Source organism: Melanotaenia boesemani, chromosome 20 (assembly GCF_017639745.1).
Source record: "Melanotaenia boesemani isolate fMelBoe1 chromosome 20, fMelBoe1.pri, whole genome shotgun sequence".
NCBI classification, from domain to species: domain Eukaryota; kingdom Metazoa; phylum Chordata; class Actinopteri; order Atheriniformes; family Melanotaeniidae; genus Melanotaenia; species Melanotaenia boesemani.
The window spans coordinates 10,436,392-10,450,336 of NC_055701.1; the positions used below are offsets into that span (position 1 = coordinate 10,436,392).

The 13,945-nt window shown below is 36.7% G+C and overlaps 3 protein-coding genes across 6 annotated transcripts; 2 read left to right on the plus strand and 1 right to left on the minus strand.

The window, feature by feature from the left end:
* The first annotated feature begins 11 nt into the window (after positions 1-11).
* LOC121631283 (interferon alpha-inducible protein 27-like protein 2A) lies at positions 12-2,576 on the plus strand. Of its 4 annotated transcripts, XM_041972082.1 has the most exons (6): positions 20-144; positions 761-857; positions 972-1,001; positions 1,616-1,795; positions 2,100-2,238; positions 2,289-2,576. In XM_041972082.1, exons 2-5 carry the CDS (start codon positions 848-850, stop codon positions 2,213-2,215), a joined length of 336 nt encoding a protein of 111 aa, XP_041828016.1. In that variant the 5' UTR covers positions 20-144; positions 761-847; the 3' UTR covers positions 2,216-2,238; positions 2,289-2,576. The 4 variants fall into 4 exon arrangements, with proteins under 4 accessions (XP_041828019.1, XP_041828016.1, XP_041828015.1 ...); XM_041972085.1 differs by having other exon boundaries at positions 12-144; positions 1,634-1,795; positions 2,100-2,576; XM_041972081.1 differs by having other exon boundaries at positions 22-144; positions 2,100-2,576.
* Positions 2,577-5,804: 3,228 nt separating this feature from the next.
* LOC121631703 (interferon alpha-inducible protein 27-like protein 2A) lies at positions 5,805-6,771 on the plus strand. The gene is made up of 4 exons (XM_041972719.1): positions 5,805-5,931; positions 6,050-6,079; positions 6,201-6,362; positions 6,561-6,771. The coding sequence occupies exons 1-4, from the start codon at positions 5,922-5,924 to the stop codon at positions 6,641-6,643; spliced, it is 285 nt and encodes a 94-aa protein (XP_041828653.1). The 5' UTR covers positions 5,805-5,921; the 3' UTR covers positions 6,644-6,771.
* Positions 6,772-8,790: 2,019 nt separating this feature from the next.
* On the minus strand, positions 8,791-10,963 carry LOC121631702 (cytosolic 5'-nucleotidase 1A-like). Its single transcript, XM_041972717.1, has 6 exons — positions 10,829-10,963; positions 10,305-10,406; positions 9,953-10,073; positions 9,579-9,707; positions 9,309-9,493; positions 8,791-9,166 (listed from the first exon to the last, which is right to left on the minus strand). The coding sequence occupies exons 1-6, from the start codon at positions 10,829-10,831 to the stop codon at positions 8,849-8,851; spliced, it is 858 nt and encodes a 285-aa protein (XP_041828651.1). The 5' UTR covers positions 10,832-10,963; the 3' UTR covers positions 8,791-8,848.
* Positions 10,964-13,945: the final 2,982 nt, after the last annotated feature.

A 13,945-nucleotide genomic window follows, 5' to 3' on the forward strand; every position in this document is an offset into this window, starting at 1 on the left:
CAAACCATACCATGTGATCAAGTCCTACACAACAAAAGGCCGTTGGTTGTCATTTTTAGATGATAAATGTTATTTAACTCTCACTTATAAGTTCAGTTTTTTTAAGTAATAATAAAGAGAAACGGGAAACGGTTATTTAGAAAGGTAAATATTGGTTTTGTTATTAGCTGAATTAATGAGTAACTGCTAACAATGTCAACTTGAAGAAATGACTAACTTTTATTTTAATTTAAATTATTTTAATTATTTTAAGTGTATTTTATTTAAAATCCAAATATTCCGATTTGGATTTAGGCCGTCTTTTGTGCTGCATTCATATACAACTGACAGCTCGGAATTTTCAACATAATTCAGGAGGTTTTTAAAAGAAGGTTTTAAAGTTGGCAGTTCTGGTAATATTTCTCAACTTATTTTTTAATCGACATTTAAAAGGCAGCTTAAATTGTAAACGACGTTAATTTGCATGACTTAGTTCTTTTGGGGTATTTTAGTTAATGTTTATTACTTTGAGAAAACTGCTTAACTGTTACGGAGTTTCAAAGCGACATAACTAAAACAGATAGGCTTATTCCCCACGTTGTGTATCCACTGCGTTAATGTAGTAATGAAATATCCCTTGAAGTTAAACAGGAGTAAGAAGTTATTTTTATGTGTTGACTACTGTCGTCTAACACTCAATCAAAGAACATAATAATTGTTAAAAATATGATGAGACTAGAATCGAGTTTAGTATTGTTATTTCTTATGTACTTGAATGCAGCAGCAGTTAGTTTCGTTTCTGTGTAAGTCAGCATCATCATCGTCATCATCAGCTCCTCCTCAGTAAACCAGACGACTACAGGAAACTATGGGTCCCGGTCAGTATATTGGGATTTCTTAGAGTATAATTCTCATTTTGAACATACATATTCACAGATGTACCAAGTATAATGTTTTTTGTTTGGCTGTTTGGTTTCCATGTTGTGTTTCAGGAGCAGTTGCTGCCATCACAGCAGGAGCAGGTAGGATTTTCTAATGTGCGATTTATTGTTGCGATCAAGACAAAAGCCTTCAGAAACAGTAGCAAACAAACTGGGGCTCCAGATTATCGGGTATTAGGGTAACTAGTGATATTTTTGCTTGTTTGCTCCATTGTCCTGTCTCCGTCTGATGATGATCAAAAGCAGGTTGTAAAAAAAATACCCAAACACCATAGCGATTTCCTATTTTTTTTTATTTGTGTCTATGCCAGTGGAATTTTCCAGCCTACTACAGCAGCCAGTTTGTCATGAATGACTAGCATGATTGTACACTGATAGTGTTTGGCTGGAGAAAAACAATTATTTAAATTTTTATCTCCTCTTTTTTGCCCATAGATGAATATTCGGTCAGACCTCTCTTTATCAGAGAAGCACTACTTGCTGGAGCAAATCGCCAACAAGCTGACCGATGCAGCCAGTGCTGCTTTTGTGTTTTTTATTTTTAATCTCAACCACTTGTGCTTTGTTTTGCTTTTTGTTGAACACCCAGGATGACTCAGGATGTTAAATGGAAAACACCCTGTTGAGTCACCTGTGCTTAATCAGATTTGTAACGCACATTAATGTCAAATATTTCTCATCCTGTACATGTGCAGTAGGAGCAGTGGGAGCAGCAGGGGCAGTGGCCCTAGCTCCAGTTGCTCTAGGGGCAGCTGGTTTCACCTCAGCTGGGATAGCAGCCGGCTCCTATGCTGCAGGCATGATGTCATCTGCAGCCCTTGCTAATGGTGGAGGAATAGCAGCAGGAAGTGTGGTGGCTATTTTGCAGTCTGCAGGTATTTTGAATTCACTAAGCACCTCATGAAAGGATGTAAAGCAATTATGTCGACATGGACCAGAATCTCAGAGAAATTTTAACATTTTCTGGAGTCTATGCAACAAGCAGTGGAGTCTGTTCACTGTTATTCCTAAAAAAAGTTCAACTCTTTATTATTTTTTGCTTAAATAACACAACAACACATAGTGGAACTTAATGAGTCCTAAATATGTGGCTACAGTGACATCTTTTCAATGTTAATATTAAGTATTTAAACTGTTCAGTATTTACACCCATTTACAATGTTTTGTTTTTCTCTGCAGGTGCTGCTGGTCTGTCAGCGACCGCCTCTGCCATTGTGGCCAGCATTGGAGCTGGCATTGGGGGTGGTGTTGGAGCAACTGTGACATGGCTGACAAGGATTATACGCAAAAAATGAAGGAGAAAAAGAAAATTTCATTACTTCTTCAATAGTCTGCTGAAGACGTCTGTATTATACTCATGTATGCTAGCTAATTAGCATCTTTGTTTACTCTGATATCATATGGATCATCTGCTATATGATTTAAATTAAACATCAAACACTAATATGCTAATTGCACTAATCTACTTTACTCTACACTAGACTCATTTTGTTGGCTAGAATTGTAATACAAAGAACAAAGAATCTCAAAATGGCAAAAAATGAGTGATTCATTTGCATTTCACTTGTCTAGTCACTAAAACTACAATCCTTAAAATGTCTTTGTATCTCCTCCTTGTGCATGCATGACCGAATAAAGAAATCAACTGTTTAAAAATGTTTCAACCAGTTTGTTTTGTTTAATATGGCTGATAATAGATTTTTCAGATTTTTACAAGAGTCTTAGCTCACTCTAATTTCACTCTCTTTCTTGCTCCTCTGTCCTCCTGGAAAAGAGGGACTTGGTATGTGGAGCGTGCCTGAAGAAACTAGAAGCAAAGATAAACCAGCATGTCTTTAGGAGAAGTTCTGGTATCTAAGGGAGCATGGCATGCTAACCTTACACCATTGTGTCATAAACTAATTTCATACTCACCTATCAAAAATAGTGTTTTTCTAGTTAGAATCTGTTACATTAAACATAAAGCTGGCTTCCTGTTCATGGGTCTCTCCACAGTTTTCATGCTATCAAACTTTTTCATCCAGTCGGGGAAAGCCTTAAACTTTTCACACTATTGGTTAATTGCTTATTCTCTGATAACTTGTGGGTTTGTACCCATTACCGGGATCCATCATCACAGATTAACGGATGCTCTCTTGCTATTATTTAACACATATTTAACTTTATTTATCTGCAGCTAAATATTTTATATAGTTAGTCTCCCTCCTGCAACTAAAAACAGAAGATACTATTTGTTTTGGTGCAATAACTGAAGTTACTTATTAAACTCATATATAAACATCCAACTCAGATGGGAGTGGAGTTCATTTTGTTCCTCCCACATAAAAATTGCTTATTGCTTCTAATATTTTCCACCTTATTCTACTGACAACATGGAAATTGATTTTCATCATAATAAAAAAGAAAGATATAAATAAAGTATCAAGATTACCAAGTGACTTTAAGATTAACAACTGAGCTCCAGCTGCAATTCCTCCTCCGTATGGCATCAGTTGGCAGAAAGGGAGCCTGCTGCTATCCCAGTTGAGGTGAAACCCAGAGCAGCCAGAGTAGCGGGACTCAGAGCCACAGTAGCAGCACCTCCTGTACAACAACACAGCTGAGGAAAACGTTCTCACATCTTTAAAGTTTTTGCATCTTGATGAAAATGTCATATAATGCCTTACCTTAACAGGTAAGGCGTTACCTTATTAAGTAACCTATTATTGAGACAGAAGAGAAATAAAACACATGCTGAGCGTAAAAGTGAAAAATATTTACTCATATTTTTTCCATCTTAGCCTAGGAGGATGAGATCCGCTGCTGGTGACATTCTGTGATGTTCAAAATGATGCACAAAAGTGGCTGAATCCTTGTTCACAGCTTGTATTATTCCAAAGATAGACTGTCTAAACTTCACTCTGATGTTGCACCAAGCTGTCCTACCTGTAGATGTCAGTATGCTCCTGTCTCTCTGGGACACTTTTCCTGGTCATACCTGAGTTTGATAGATGCATTCAGCGTAATCAGAGAAGAGCTAAAGCTGTCCCGTCTTTATAAAAATGCAGCCGCCTATGCATCACTGCGTGCTCTCCGTTTCATTTCATTTTCATTTATTTCACACATGACTTTGCACAACCTCAAATGATAACAAAACAAGTAAAAACATTTCTTTGTGCACCACCATGATTGAAAAGGAGCAGGAAGAAGAAAAACTTATAATACCTTCCCCTGTCTTAAAGAAAAGCTCACATATAAATGTTCTGTTAGCTAATTACATGACAATCAACAAATCAATACTGAAAGATCTTTAACAAACACATTTAAAATCCACATAATTTCCATCATTCATCAAGTTCATACAAACTAAATATTCTATATTTATGCATCATTTTGTGAAAAGTGACATTTCCTACTATTTTCCTGGTCTTCTGAATTAAAAACAAACGTCTTCTGCAAGTTTCCGGTAATACTTTGCTTCTTGCTTTGTATATAACTAATAATGTTTGTAACTCAACTGTAAGTCTTGACTTTATAAATAGTGTGTTGTTATGCTCTCTTGAATAAGCTTTGTAAATAATTCTTATTGCTCATTTTTGTAAAAGAACAAAGGCTTTATATTACTCACATATGTAACTTAAATATGGCAGGATACGTGAACAATACAAAATCTGAAATACATTATAATTCAACACATACTTTGCTTTGTTCAGAACAGATATATTGTTTACTTTTGTGTTCTTTTAACTTTTTGTTATAATAATCCCTCTTAGCTATGTAGTCAAACTGGAAGGGGAAAGACCCTCCTGGTTATCTTCACTGGATTAGAGAAGTAATGTTGGGACTGGATTTAGAAAAAAATGAGATGTACAGTACATGGATCGGAGGAAAATATTTCAAAACCTGCTCACACTTCTTATCTCATATCAAGACTTTGGCTTTTGTCTAACCCATTGTCTTTATTTTTCTGATTACCTGTTGTTTTGTTTCTTATTAAGGCCCAGAGCGTTGGTGTTAGGTCCGTAAGGCTCAGACAGAATGATTTGAATTTATTTGTTTGTTTGTTCTTGGGTGGGTGTGTTTGTGAGGATAACCCGGGGATGGGAGGTGGGGGTTTAAAGTTTGTATAAATAAATAAATAAAAGTCTGATAATAGATGCAAATGTCTCAATATGGAACAAATTATAAATAAATAGTCTATATTTATAAAGCGCTTTACTGTACCTGTAATGATACCCAAAGCTTTACATTATATGTCACATTCTGTGACTCAGGATGTATTTTTGCTCTTTATATCCAAAGTCCGACTTGAAATGGGAAAAAGAAGTTTTAGATGTGCTGCTCCAACAGTTTGGCATTTGCTGCAGGATAAGCTATGTCTGGGGGAAATGGTGTTCTTACACCTTTTAAAAAGTAAGTTCAGAGCATTAAATGATGAGTCTTTAGGTTGTAAATTTTTTGACTAATATTATTTTGTAACTTGAAGTGTTTATATATGTTTGCAATTTTATATGTAAGTTTATTGGTGGTTTTGGTTGATCTGTAACTTGGTTTGCTGCTGTCTTGGCCATTACACTCTTGTAAATAAGATTCTTAATCTCAATGAGGTTTTTCCTGGTTAAATAAATAAACATTTACCCATTAACACACACATTCGCACACTGATGGTGGAAGCTGCCACGACCCATCAGGAGCAATTTGGGGTTTGGTGTCTTGCCCGGGGACACCTTGACATGAGCTCGACAGGCTGAGAATCAAACTGGCAACCCCCAGGGTACAAGACAACCACTCTACCCATTAAGCCACGCCTCCCCCAAAGTGCCCACAAAAAAATAAATATATTAAAAAATAAAAAAGGGAGGGGGCTGGGTCTTTTAGCTTTCACTTCTTAGAAAATGAGAGTTACTGCCCACATTTCCACAGCAGATTATGGTCAGAGTCAGAAATCATCCAATCAGGAAATGATCCTCCTTTAAAAGCCTGATCCCTGGACAGTAGGGGCTCATTCGTGGTGGAGACATCATGGGACTCTGTGAGTACATTTGGAGTTTTAACAGCATTGATATAATAAAGCTAAATCTAATCATTTGCATTTAGATGTTGCCAGCTGAGCTGCTGTGAGGAGTTCATTTTTTTCTGTTTGTTTTCAGTGACATATGTTGCTGTTGCTGTGGGAGCAGGTGAGTCACTACATAACACCCTCCTTTCTCACTCATGAAAAAAAATCCTAAATATGGAGGAGCTGTTTGAATATTGTAGTTACTTTATGCAGTTAACAAGTTTCCTCTGCGATCATGTCAGGAGGAGCAGTGATTTCTGCTCCTGTAGTGCTGGGGGCTATTGGTTTCACCTCAGCTGGGATAGCGGCTGGCTCCTATGCTGCTGGCATGATGTCAACTGCAGCCATCGCTAATGGTGGAGGGGTGGCAGCAGGAAGTCTGGTGGCTGTTCTGCAATCAGCAGGTAAAAATATTAACCACTGCATGCTTAATAAGCACAGGTTTTTACTTGTATCACCAAAAATTGGACACCTTTTTAATCTGACTCACCCAGAGTGTGAATAAAATAATGTAATGTAGCACTACTAATTCTTTTTGTTCTTATTTTCTTTAGAGCAGTTGAACAAATTCTTTTATAACCTGGGTGTTTTATTTCCTGCAGGTATGGCTGGTCTGTCGACTGCTGCTACTACAGCCTTGGCCAGTGCTGGAGGAACAGCAGGATTCCTGGCTACTCTCATCTGAGACCAGCACATGAAGACCGAGACCAAGTTCATGAAGGATTAACACAATCCGGTGAATAAAGTGAAAGCAGACTTCACTGAAATGTGAGGACAAGCATCACTGCAAAATAAAGAATATTAAATAATGGTGTTAAGTGTTCAGCAGTTATTTTTTTGTCTTTTTGCGTCTGTAAAAATTAATCACTGAAAGGGTTAACTCAGCTGCGTCACAGCTCTGTTTACATTTGTCATAAACACATGCCTTGTTTTGTTTTTGATGTTCCACTTTCCTTTCTTAGCTTTACCAGTGAGAAGCTAGAGTTATCTGACTCTCTGCCGCCCTCTTCTGGACAGATTGTAGTTCAGTTTTCTTTCTAAAGAAACAAAACTCACTGTGTGTACTAAAGACTTTGTCCCTTCCAGGGATTGGCCAGAAGAGTCATGTGGTAATTATCAGGCGCATGCAGTTTGTCATATATACACACACACACACACATATATGTATATATATATATATATATATATATGTTAAAGATGGTTCTCTTCCCCTTGGTGGCAGGAACATTGGCTCCTTTTGTTTTTGGGGGCCAGATATTTCATCTTAACTTCACCCTGTGCTGCTTTTTCATAAATTCTGCTTTTTATGTTTATTGAGATATTTTTCTTGTTCAAAAGGGACAGTAAAAAAAGAGAAAACTTTCTATTAAAAAAAAAAAACAACAACAAAAAAAAAAAAAAACTCGTAGTACAGTAATGGTTTATGGTGTGAAGCTGTGGTCTCCGAAAGGAACCCAGTATTTCCATTAGTTCATATCTTATTTATTAGTAGATCAGTTGCAGTTAACAAGCTGAATATTGACTGACGCTGATGTCTGGCCAGTATATCAGTACATACTTAGTTAACCCCTTACACTTTGGCCATATTTTCAGAAAGAAAGCTTAGATAGACATACCCAAGGTAAATGAAAAACCTCCACAATCTTGGGTCTGTTACTCGCCTGAGTAAACTGCAGTAAAACCAAGTAGAAATGTGAAATTTCTATCCTGTTTTTTCTGTTTTTAGTTTGTTATTTTTTGTTTTTGTTTTGGACCTTATCACATGTGGGCTGGTTTGGACAACTCATGTCTGTATCATTTACTGATTATTTAAAATGCTGCAGCTTTTAAGTGGTATGAAAAGCATGAACACATGACTTCAGTCATGGCATCCCTGTGAGTCTGTAAACTGATTTTAAGGTTTCATTGCTGACTTTTAAAGTTTTAAGTAAATGGATTCCATTTTATTACGTATATTTTCTGAACATCCTCCCGCATGTAAGAGTCCTGCAGTAAACCAACACTTTCTTTTGATGTTCCAAGATCCAGATTAAAACTTAGAGGTGACTGAACCTTTTTCTGTGGCTACCTCACATCTGTGGAACACTTTATTCCTTCATAAACGCACCATTTAGACTGTTGAAACATTTAAGTCCCTGCTCTGTATGAAATCAAATTCTTAGATTTGTTTGTTGCTATATTTAGGTTTTTCTCTTTTATTATCTTCTTATCTTGATGTTGACTGGTTATTTTTATCGACTGTGAAGACCTTTGACCAACTTTTGTTGTTCTGAATATGCCACATAAATAAACTTGACCTTGACCTGTTGGACAGAGGATAACGCCTTTGTAACAATGTACACAGATGCAACGCATCATCTTCAGCAAGAAAATAATTTAGAAACTTTCCTTGTACTAAAATACACTTTTAGTCTTGTTTTGTGAACGTTGGGGGTTAAGCTTTGAGTAATGGTTAAAAATTATTTATTTGGTTTTATAATTATTATTTAATAGTAAATGATGATGTCAATGATTTTTTTTCATACACTTTTATTCTTAATAGGGCTGATTGAGTTTAAAGAGTTAGGTGAGTGTGAACCGGTTCAGCAGCTTTCCAGCTGTACCATCATTTTATCCGATGTCACATTCAGAGGGACGCCTGACAGCTTCAGAAATGTTATATACCTTTGCTTTACTGATGACACGTGTCTGGTTACAACTTTTGCTCACTTGCACGTACATTTTTAATAATTATAATGCTCTTTGAGTCTATACATAAAAGTACCTTCTTACTCCTGTTTAACTTCAAGGGATATTTTATATTTCATTACCACAGTAAAGACAACAAAACAATAGGTTTATAGGTATTTATTTGTGATATTTTTCCGTCAGTGTGAGAACATCAATGTTTTCAGTTATGTTGAGCTCTTGACTCAGGTACCAGGCATGCCAGTGTGCCAACCTTCAATGCAGCTTTAACGTGACGCATCTGGTCATCAAAGAAAATGTGAGGTTTGATTTTTTCCAGTGTAGGACCTTTCCCAGGCCCCCCTAAAAACACAGCCTCATCCATTTCCAGGTGCCAGCTGAGCAGGGTGTTCAGGGCTCTGTACCCACCACAGCCTGCACTGCGAGCTGTCACAAGGTAGCTACGAATGGGGCACTTTGTATTTAAATCCCACTTTTTCTTTAGCTTCTCTAAAGCCTCCAAGAATCCTTTGAATGGTCCCTGAAGAGGAGAAACGAACTATGTTTAAAAGCGAGGTAAATTAAGAGTAATTGTACAATAGCATTAATATATTCTTAAAATGTTTTCTAGCACAGATGATCATCTCCACTATATGTCATATCAGTAAAGTATTGATAATTACCTCATTCATTGGGATTTCAACATTTTCCCTCTCATGTTCCAAAAACCCCTGCAGTTCCTCTGTCTGGAAGACACGTTCTGACTGGTTAGAGAAGAGCCCAGCATCGCCATCAAAGACAACTCGCAGCTCTTCCTCTGACACTTGTTCCATGTTTTCTGGAATGAACACAGTAGCCGCTGCTATACCTGTTCACAGTAAAACACAGACTTCACTGTTAAATGATCAGTATTGGTATTTGTGAAAAAGGTTATGAGGAACAGTCTGTGTGACTTGCGTTTGCGGCTTCCTCAGCCTTTGACTGTTCAGATGCCAGGTACAGGTGAGTTCTTTCTCGCTTCAGTTTATCAATAAGATACTGGCTTGGGCTCACAGGCTCGGGAGTTATGAGTTCTTCCATCTCTGCAGACACATTAAAGATTATCAGCTGGTTACATTCAGCTGATGCTTTCTCTTACAAGTGAACATATCGACAAATATTCAAATCAGAGAAATGAAAACACACCAGTTAAATAAAAATGCTGCATGTAATTATCCTTTATTAGTCCCACAGTGGGGAAATTCTTTGAAGTATTAACATTAGAAATATGTGTTTTTGTGGGGTTTTTTTTTGTTGTTGTTGTTGTTTTTGCTAGGCAGAAACTCACCATGTTCCCTGATGGCTGTTTTGAGTGAATCAGATTTTTTGTCACTGATGAGAAGGACCCTAAAGAGCTCTTTACTGTCAGGATACTCCTTTCTCAGAATATCATTCACTGCCTTCAGAGCCTGAAATCACAAGAAGAATTATAGCATTATAAACCAGAAGAGCAGAATAAATTTTCAACAACAGCACTAAAAAGAAAAATGTGTCTGTCACTCTGGTTTCTAAGTATTTAGTAGTTTTTAAAATTTGGATGTTGAAGTGTCTCTTTGAATTTGTGCATATGTTTTAACTCCTCATGCAGTTGCTGGGATCCGTGGGTGTTTCTCAGCTTTTTTCCTTCGTGGTATCTTTACCTTGACAAATGCAAAGACAGGACCAGGGCTCATTCTGTCATCCTGCTCCGTAAAGAGGATGTCTGATGGCATTGCAATGGTGATTGGAACCTCTGAGTCACACTGTAGAATCAGAAGGAAAAAAGTTAAACATTTAACAAAATCCAACAATTTTTATGTGGGTATTTTTCATCTGTAGTATTTTACATTTTTTCTTGTCATGGTTGATTTACCAAATCATTAACCAAAGAGTTAATAAGTTTGTAAAACTCATTAAGCAATCTATTGCCTGATGGCAGTAGACAAAGTAAAAAAATAAAAATAAAAATAAAATAAATAAATAAAAAACTTCCAAACTCCACTCTTAAAGCAAATATACTAACAGTAATTAAGCAATAACACATTTTTCTGGACTTTAGGAGGAAGCAGAGTACCAGGAGAGAACCCACACATGCACGGGAGAACTCAGTGTCAGGTTTGAATCAGGGACCCTCTTGCTGCAAGGCGTGCAGCCCACAAGTTCTATCAAAACAGTTTAAACTTACCATCTTTTTCTTTTTTTTCTCGTCCTGTGTCGTAGTATCTTTACGGTGAACCCTTTTTCGAGAATTCTGCTGATGGCTGATCCTCTCCACAAGTTAACTCGCTCTTAACTTCTATGCCCAAGTGTCTCCTCTTTTATATTCTTTCCTTGTCTTTCAGTTTCTGTTTCTCCCAATTTTTCTATTGTTTCTTCCCTCTTGGAATGTAATCACTTAAAGAGAGTCATATTTTTTTTTACCATGAAGATGAGATGAATGGACATGACTGTACAGTCTGTTGTCAGGCAGTTATCCTGTCACCTTGATGTATGCATCAGCGATGATGAGTAACATCACAATGAATATTTGCACTCAACTCCACCATTTTTCAAACAGAAACTCCCTGTTAGTATTTGAGTAATCAGTTCTAGAGATTTCTGCATTGTTTTGACCTTAAACCCAAAGTCCTTAGTTTTGTACTATACATCGCTGGAAAGCCTGATGAATCACTTTTATAACAAAGTAGAGCTTGTAAGGATTTTGCTTCTGTAAAATGAGAAACACATCTAAACATGTAGGTAGTGCCACCTCAAAAAATATGCCAAAAACCCCTTGGTGGATTGGATGATTGCATTCTTCCACACAAGTAAGAAAAAAAACAAAACACATAACAGCACACCATTTATACATTTTATACTGTCAGGGACCTCAGTAGCAAGTGGAAGAACCATATACATATACATATATATATATATATATATATATATAGGTTGACAGTTGAGGTTGTGGGTAAAAATATTAAACTTTATGCAGATTGAAATGTGTGCAAATGTACATTTATTCTTTCTCTTAAAACTGCCTGACATTTGTGTGTGCATTAGTAAGTACCCAAACTTATGCAAAAATGGTTTACACAGATTATAAATATGTATTATACCTTTGTAACTTTATTGAACTGATTTTGTTTCTATACAAGATAATGAAAAATAAAAAGATCTGACAGATAACTATAACCTCAGTTACTGATTTCATGCTCATGTGCTTCTCAAACAACAGCTCCCCGTGTTGATATAGGAGAACCATCTCTGTTGTCACAGTTAGGATGGGGAACTTGTTCACTACTATTAGGTTACAAAACATTGTGATTCACTTTAACTGAATGCAAGCACCACACCAAGGGAGTGCAAGGGTGTAGTCGTTGCATCGCCTCAGGAAGAAGTCCAGGAAGTAAACCCAGGAGGTCTGGACGATCTCCAGCTGCCTGTCCTGGCTGGTCTGCTTCATGTGCAGGGCTCCGAGCAGGGCGGGCAGCAGCAGGTACATTCCATGTATAAGCCACATCACAGTGAGTAAACATCAAAAGCATACAAGAAGGTTCCAAAGAAAAATTTAAAAGTCAATTAAAATAGAAGAATTAAAACAAGCTTTAAAAAGAGTAAAAGAAATGATATAGAAACAACCAAGTAAAATAGAGACAAACAGAAAACAGAATACAGTGGATACAAATATAGATACAAGAAGAAATAGACATACTGTACAAATAGACATCATCACCACCATAACTGTCAATAAAATGAATGTATCCATAAAGAGTAAAGAAAAACTATGTTAAATACAAGTAGTGTCAAACAAAAAGGTTTTCAGACCAGATTTAAAAGAACTGAGGTTTAATGCAGTTTTCAAGTTTTCTGGTAGTTTTTTTCCAGATATAAGGAGCATAAAAACTTAAAGCTGAGTCTTCTTGTTTGGTTTTTACTCTCTGGATGGAAAGCAAACTTGACCCAGATGATCTTAGAAGTCTTGGTGGCTCATATGGCATCAACAAATAAGATATATATTTTTGACCATAACCATTGTGTACATTTTGTATAGCATCAGCAAAATCTTAAACTCGATTCTTTGGTGCACAGGAAGCTAGTAATTAATCTGAGAACTGGAGTGGTACTGTAAGTTACCCTTTTCTGGTCTTTGTGAGGACATTACAGCAGCATTCTGGATTAGTTCCAGGTGACTTTTCAAGAGAGACCTGTGAAAACTCCATTACAATAGTCACATATGCATTAAAAAGTTTTTCTTAATCATGCTGAAGATACATCTACATATATGCAATCATATAGAGATGTTACACTTTGTCTGAGGAAGAGCTGAAACATCACATTAAATTTCTGAAGAGTAGCTTCTGGTGTGTGGACTTTATTTATTTGTCTGATATTGCCTTTTGGGCCTTTTTAGCCTGGCAAAAGGCTGTGAAAAATTGTGCTCAGTCCAAATGACACCAAGATTTCTGGCTTGATTTGTTGATTTCAACATTGCTGACTGAAGCTGTGCATTAATCTTTGAATGCTCTTCTATGTTTCCAAACATAATGATTTCAGTTTTGTGTTTATGGAACTGAAGAAAATTCTGGCACATCCAAGTTTTGATTTGACTGAGGTACACACTTAAGTTTTGTGTGGAACCAGTGTCTCCTTGTGAGGCAGTAAAATAAAGATGAGTGTCATCAACATAATTATGGTAAGACGTTTAGTTTATTTTCAAGATCCAGGCTAGTGGGAGCATGTAGATGCTGAGGAATGGGGGCCCAAAATGAAAGCTTGAGGAACTCCACGTTTGTGACTGTCACACTCCCAGCAGTATTTGAATCTTGAAACAATACTTAATACTAACAGGAGAATGTTACAGGAGATTTTGACACATATTTGGGGGACACCACCCACATGTTCAGCTGTGTTGCTCATTTCACAGAAGCACAATCCTTAGAAGTTATACCTCACAAAGGAGACTAATCAGGTTTTTCAACAATGTATAACATAATGACATTCTTAACACATTACACACAACAGGATGGAAAAACAAGTCAGCTGATAAGACAAACAGACAAGGACATGTAGAAGAACAGATAAATGTACAAGAACTAAAATGAGTGTACAGGTTTGTTTGAACCTCTGTTCAGCCTAGAGGTAAGTATGTATGATGTGTCATTAAGAACAACAGTGTAAAAAATATAGTTAATATAAGTAGTAGTAATATACAAAGAATTATATGTAGCAAACATCCAAATGATAAAAGAATTAAGTAGACACACCTCAACTTGTCTCTGCATGGACATGGATTTAATTGTAATGATCACACTAACTCTGT

Bases quoted from the DNA above. Each gene is read 5' to 3' on its own strand.
- LOC121631703 (XM_041972719.1), top strand. The intron at 6,080-6,200 runs GTGAGTCACTAC...CGATCATGTCAG, and splicing joins TGCTGTTGCTGTGGGAGCAG to GAGGAGCAGTGATTTCTGCT. The intron at 6,363-6,560 runs GTAAAAATATTA...TATTTCCTGCAG, and splicing joins GGCTGTTCTGCAATCAGCAG to GTATGGCTGGTCTGTCGACT.
- LOC121631702 (XM_041972717.1), bottom strand. The intron at 9,708-9,952 runs GTGAGTTTCTGC...ATGTGTCTGCAG, and splicing joins AACAGCCATCAGGGAACATG to AGATGGAAGAACTCATAACT. The intron at 9,167-9,308 runs GTAATTATCAAT...TCTCCTCTTCAG, and splicing joins TTGAAATCCCAATGAATGAG to GGACCATTCAAAGGATTCTT.
- LOC121631283 (XM_041972082.1), top strand. The intron at 1,002-1,615 runs GTAGGATTTTCT...GTACATGTGCAG, and splicing joins TGCCATCACAGCAGGAGCAG to TAGGAGCAGTGGGAGCAGCA. The intron at 1,796-2,099 runs GTATTTTGAATT...TTTTCTCTGCAG, and splicing joins GGCTATTTTGCAGTCTGCAG to GTGCTGCTGGTCTGTCAGCG.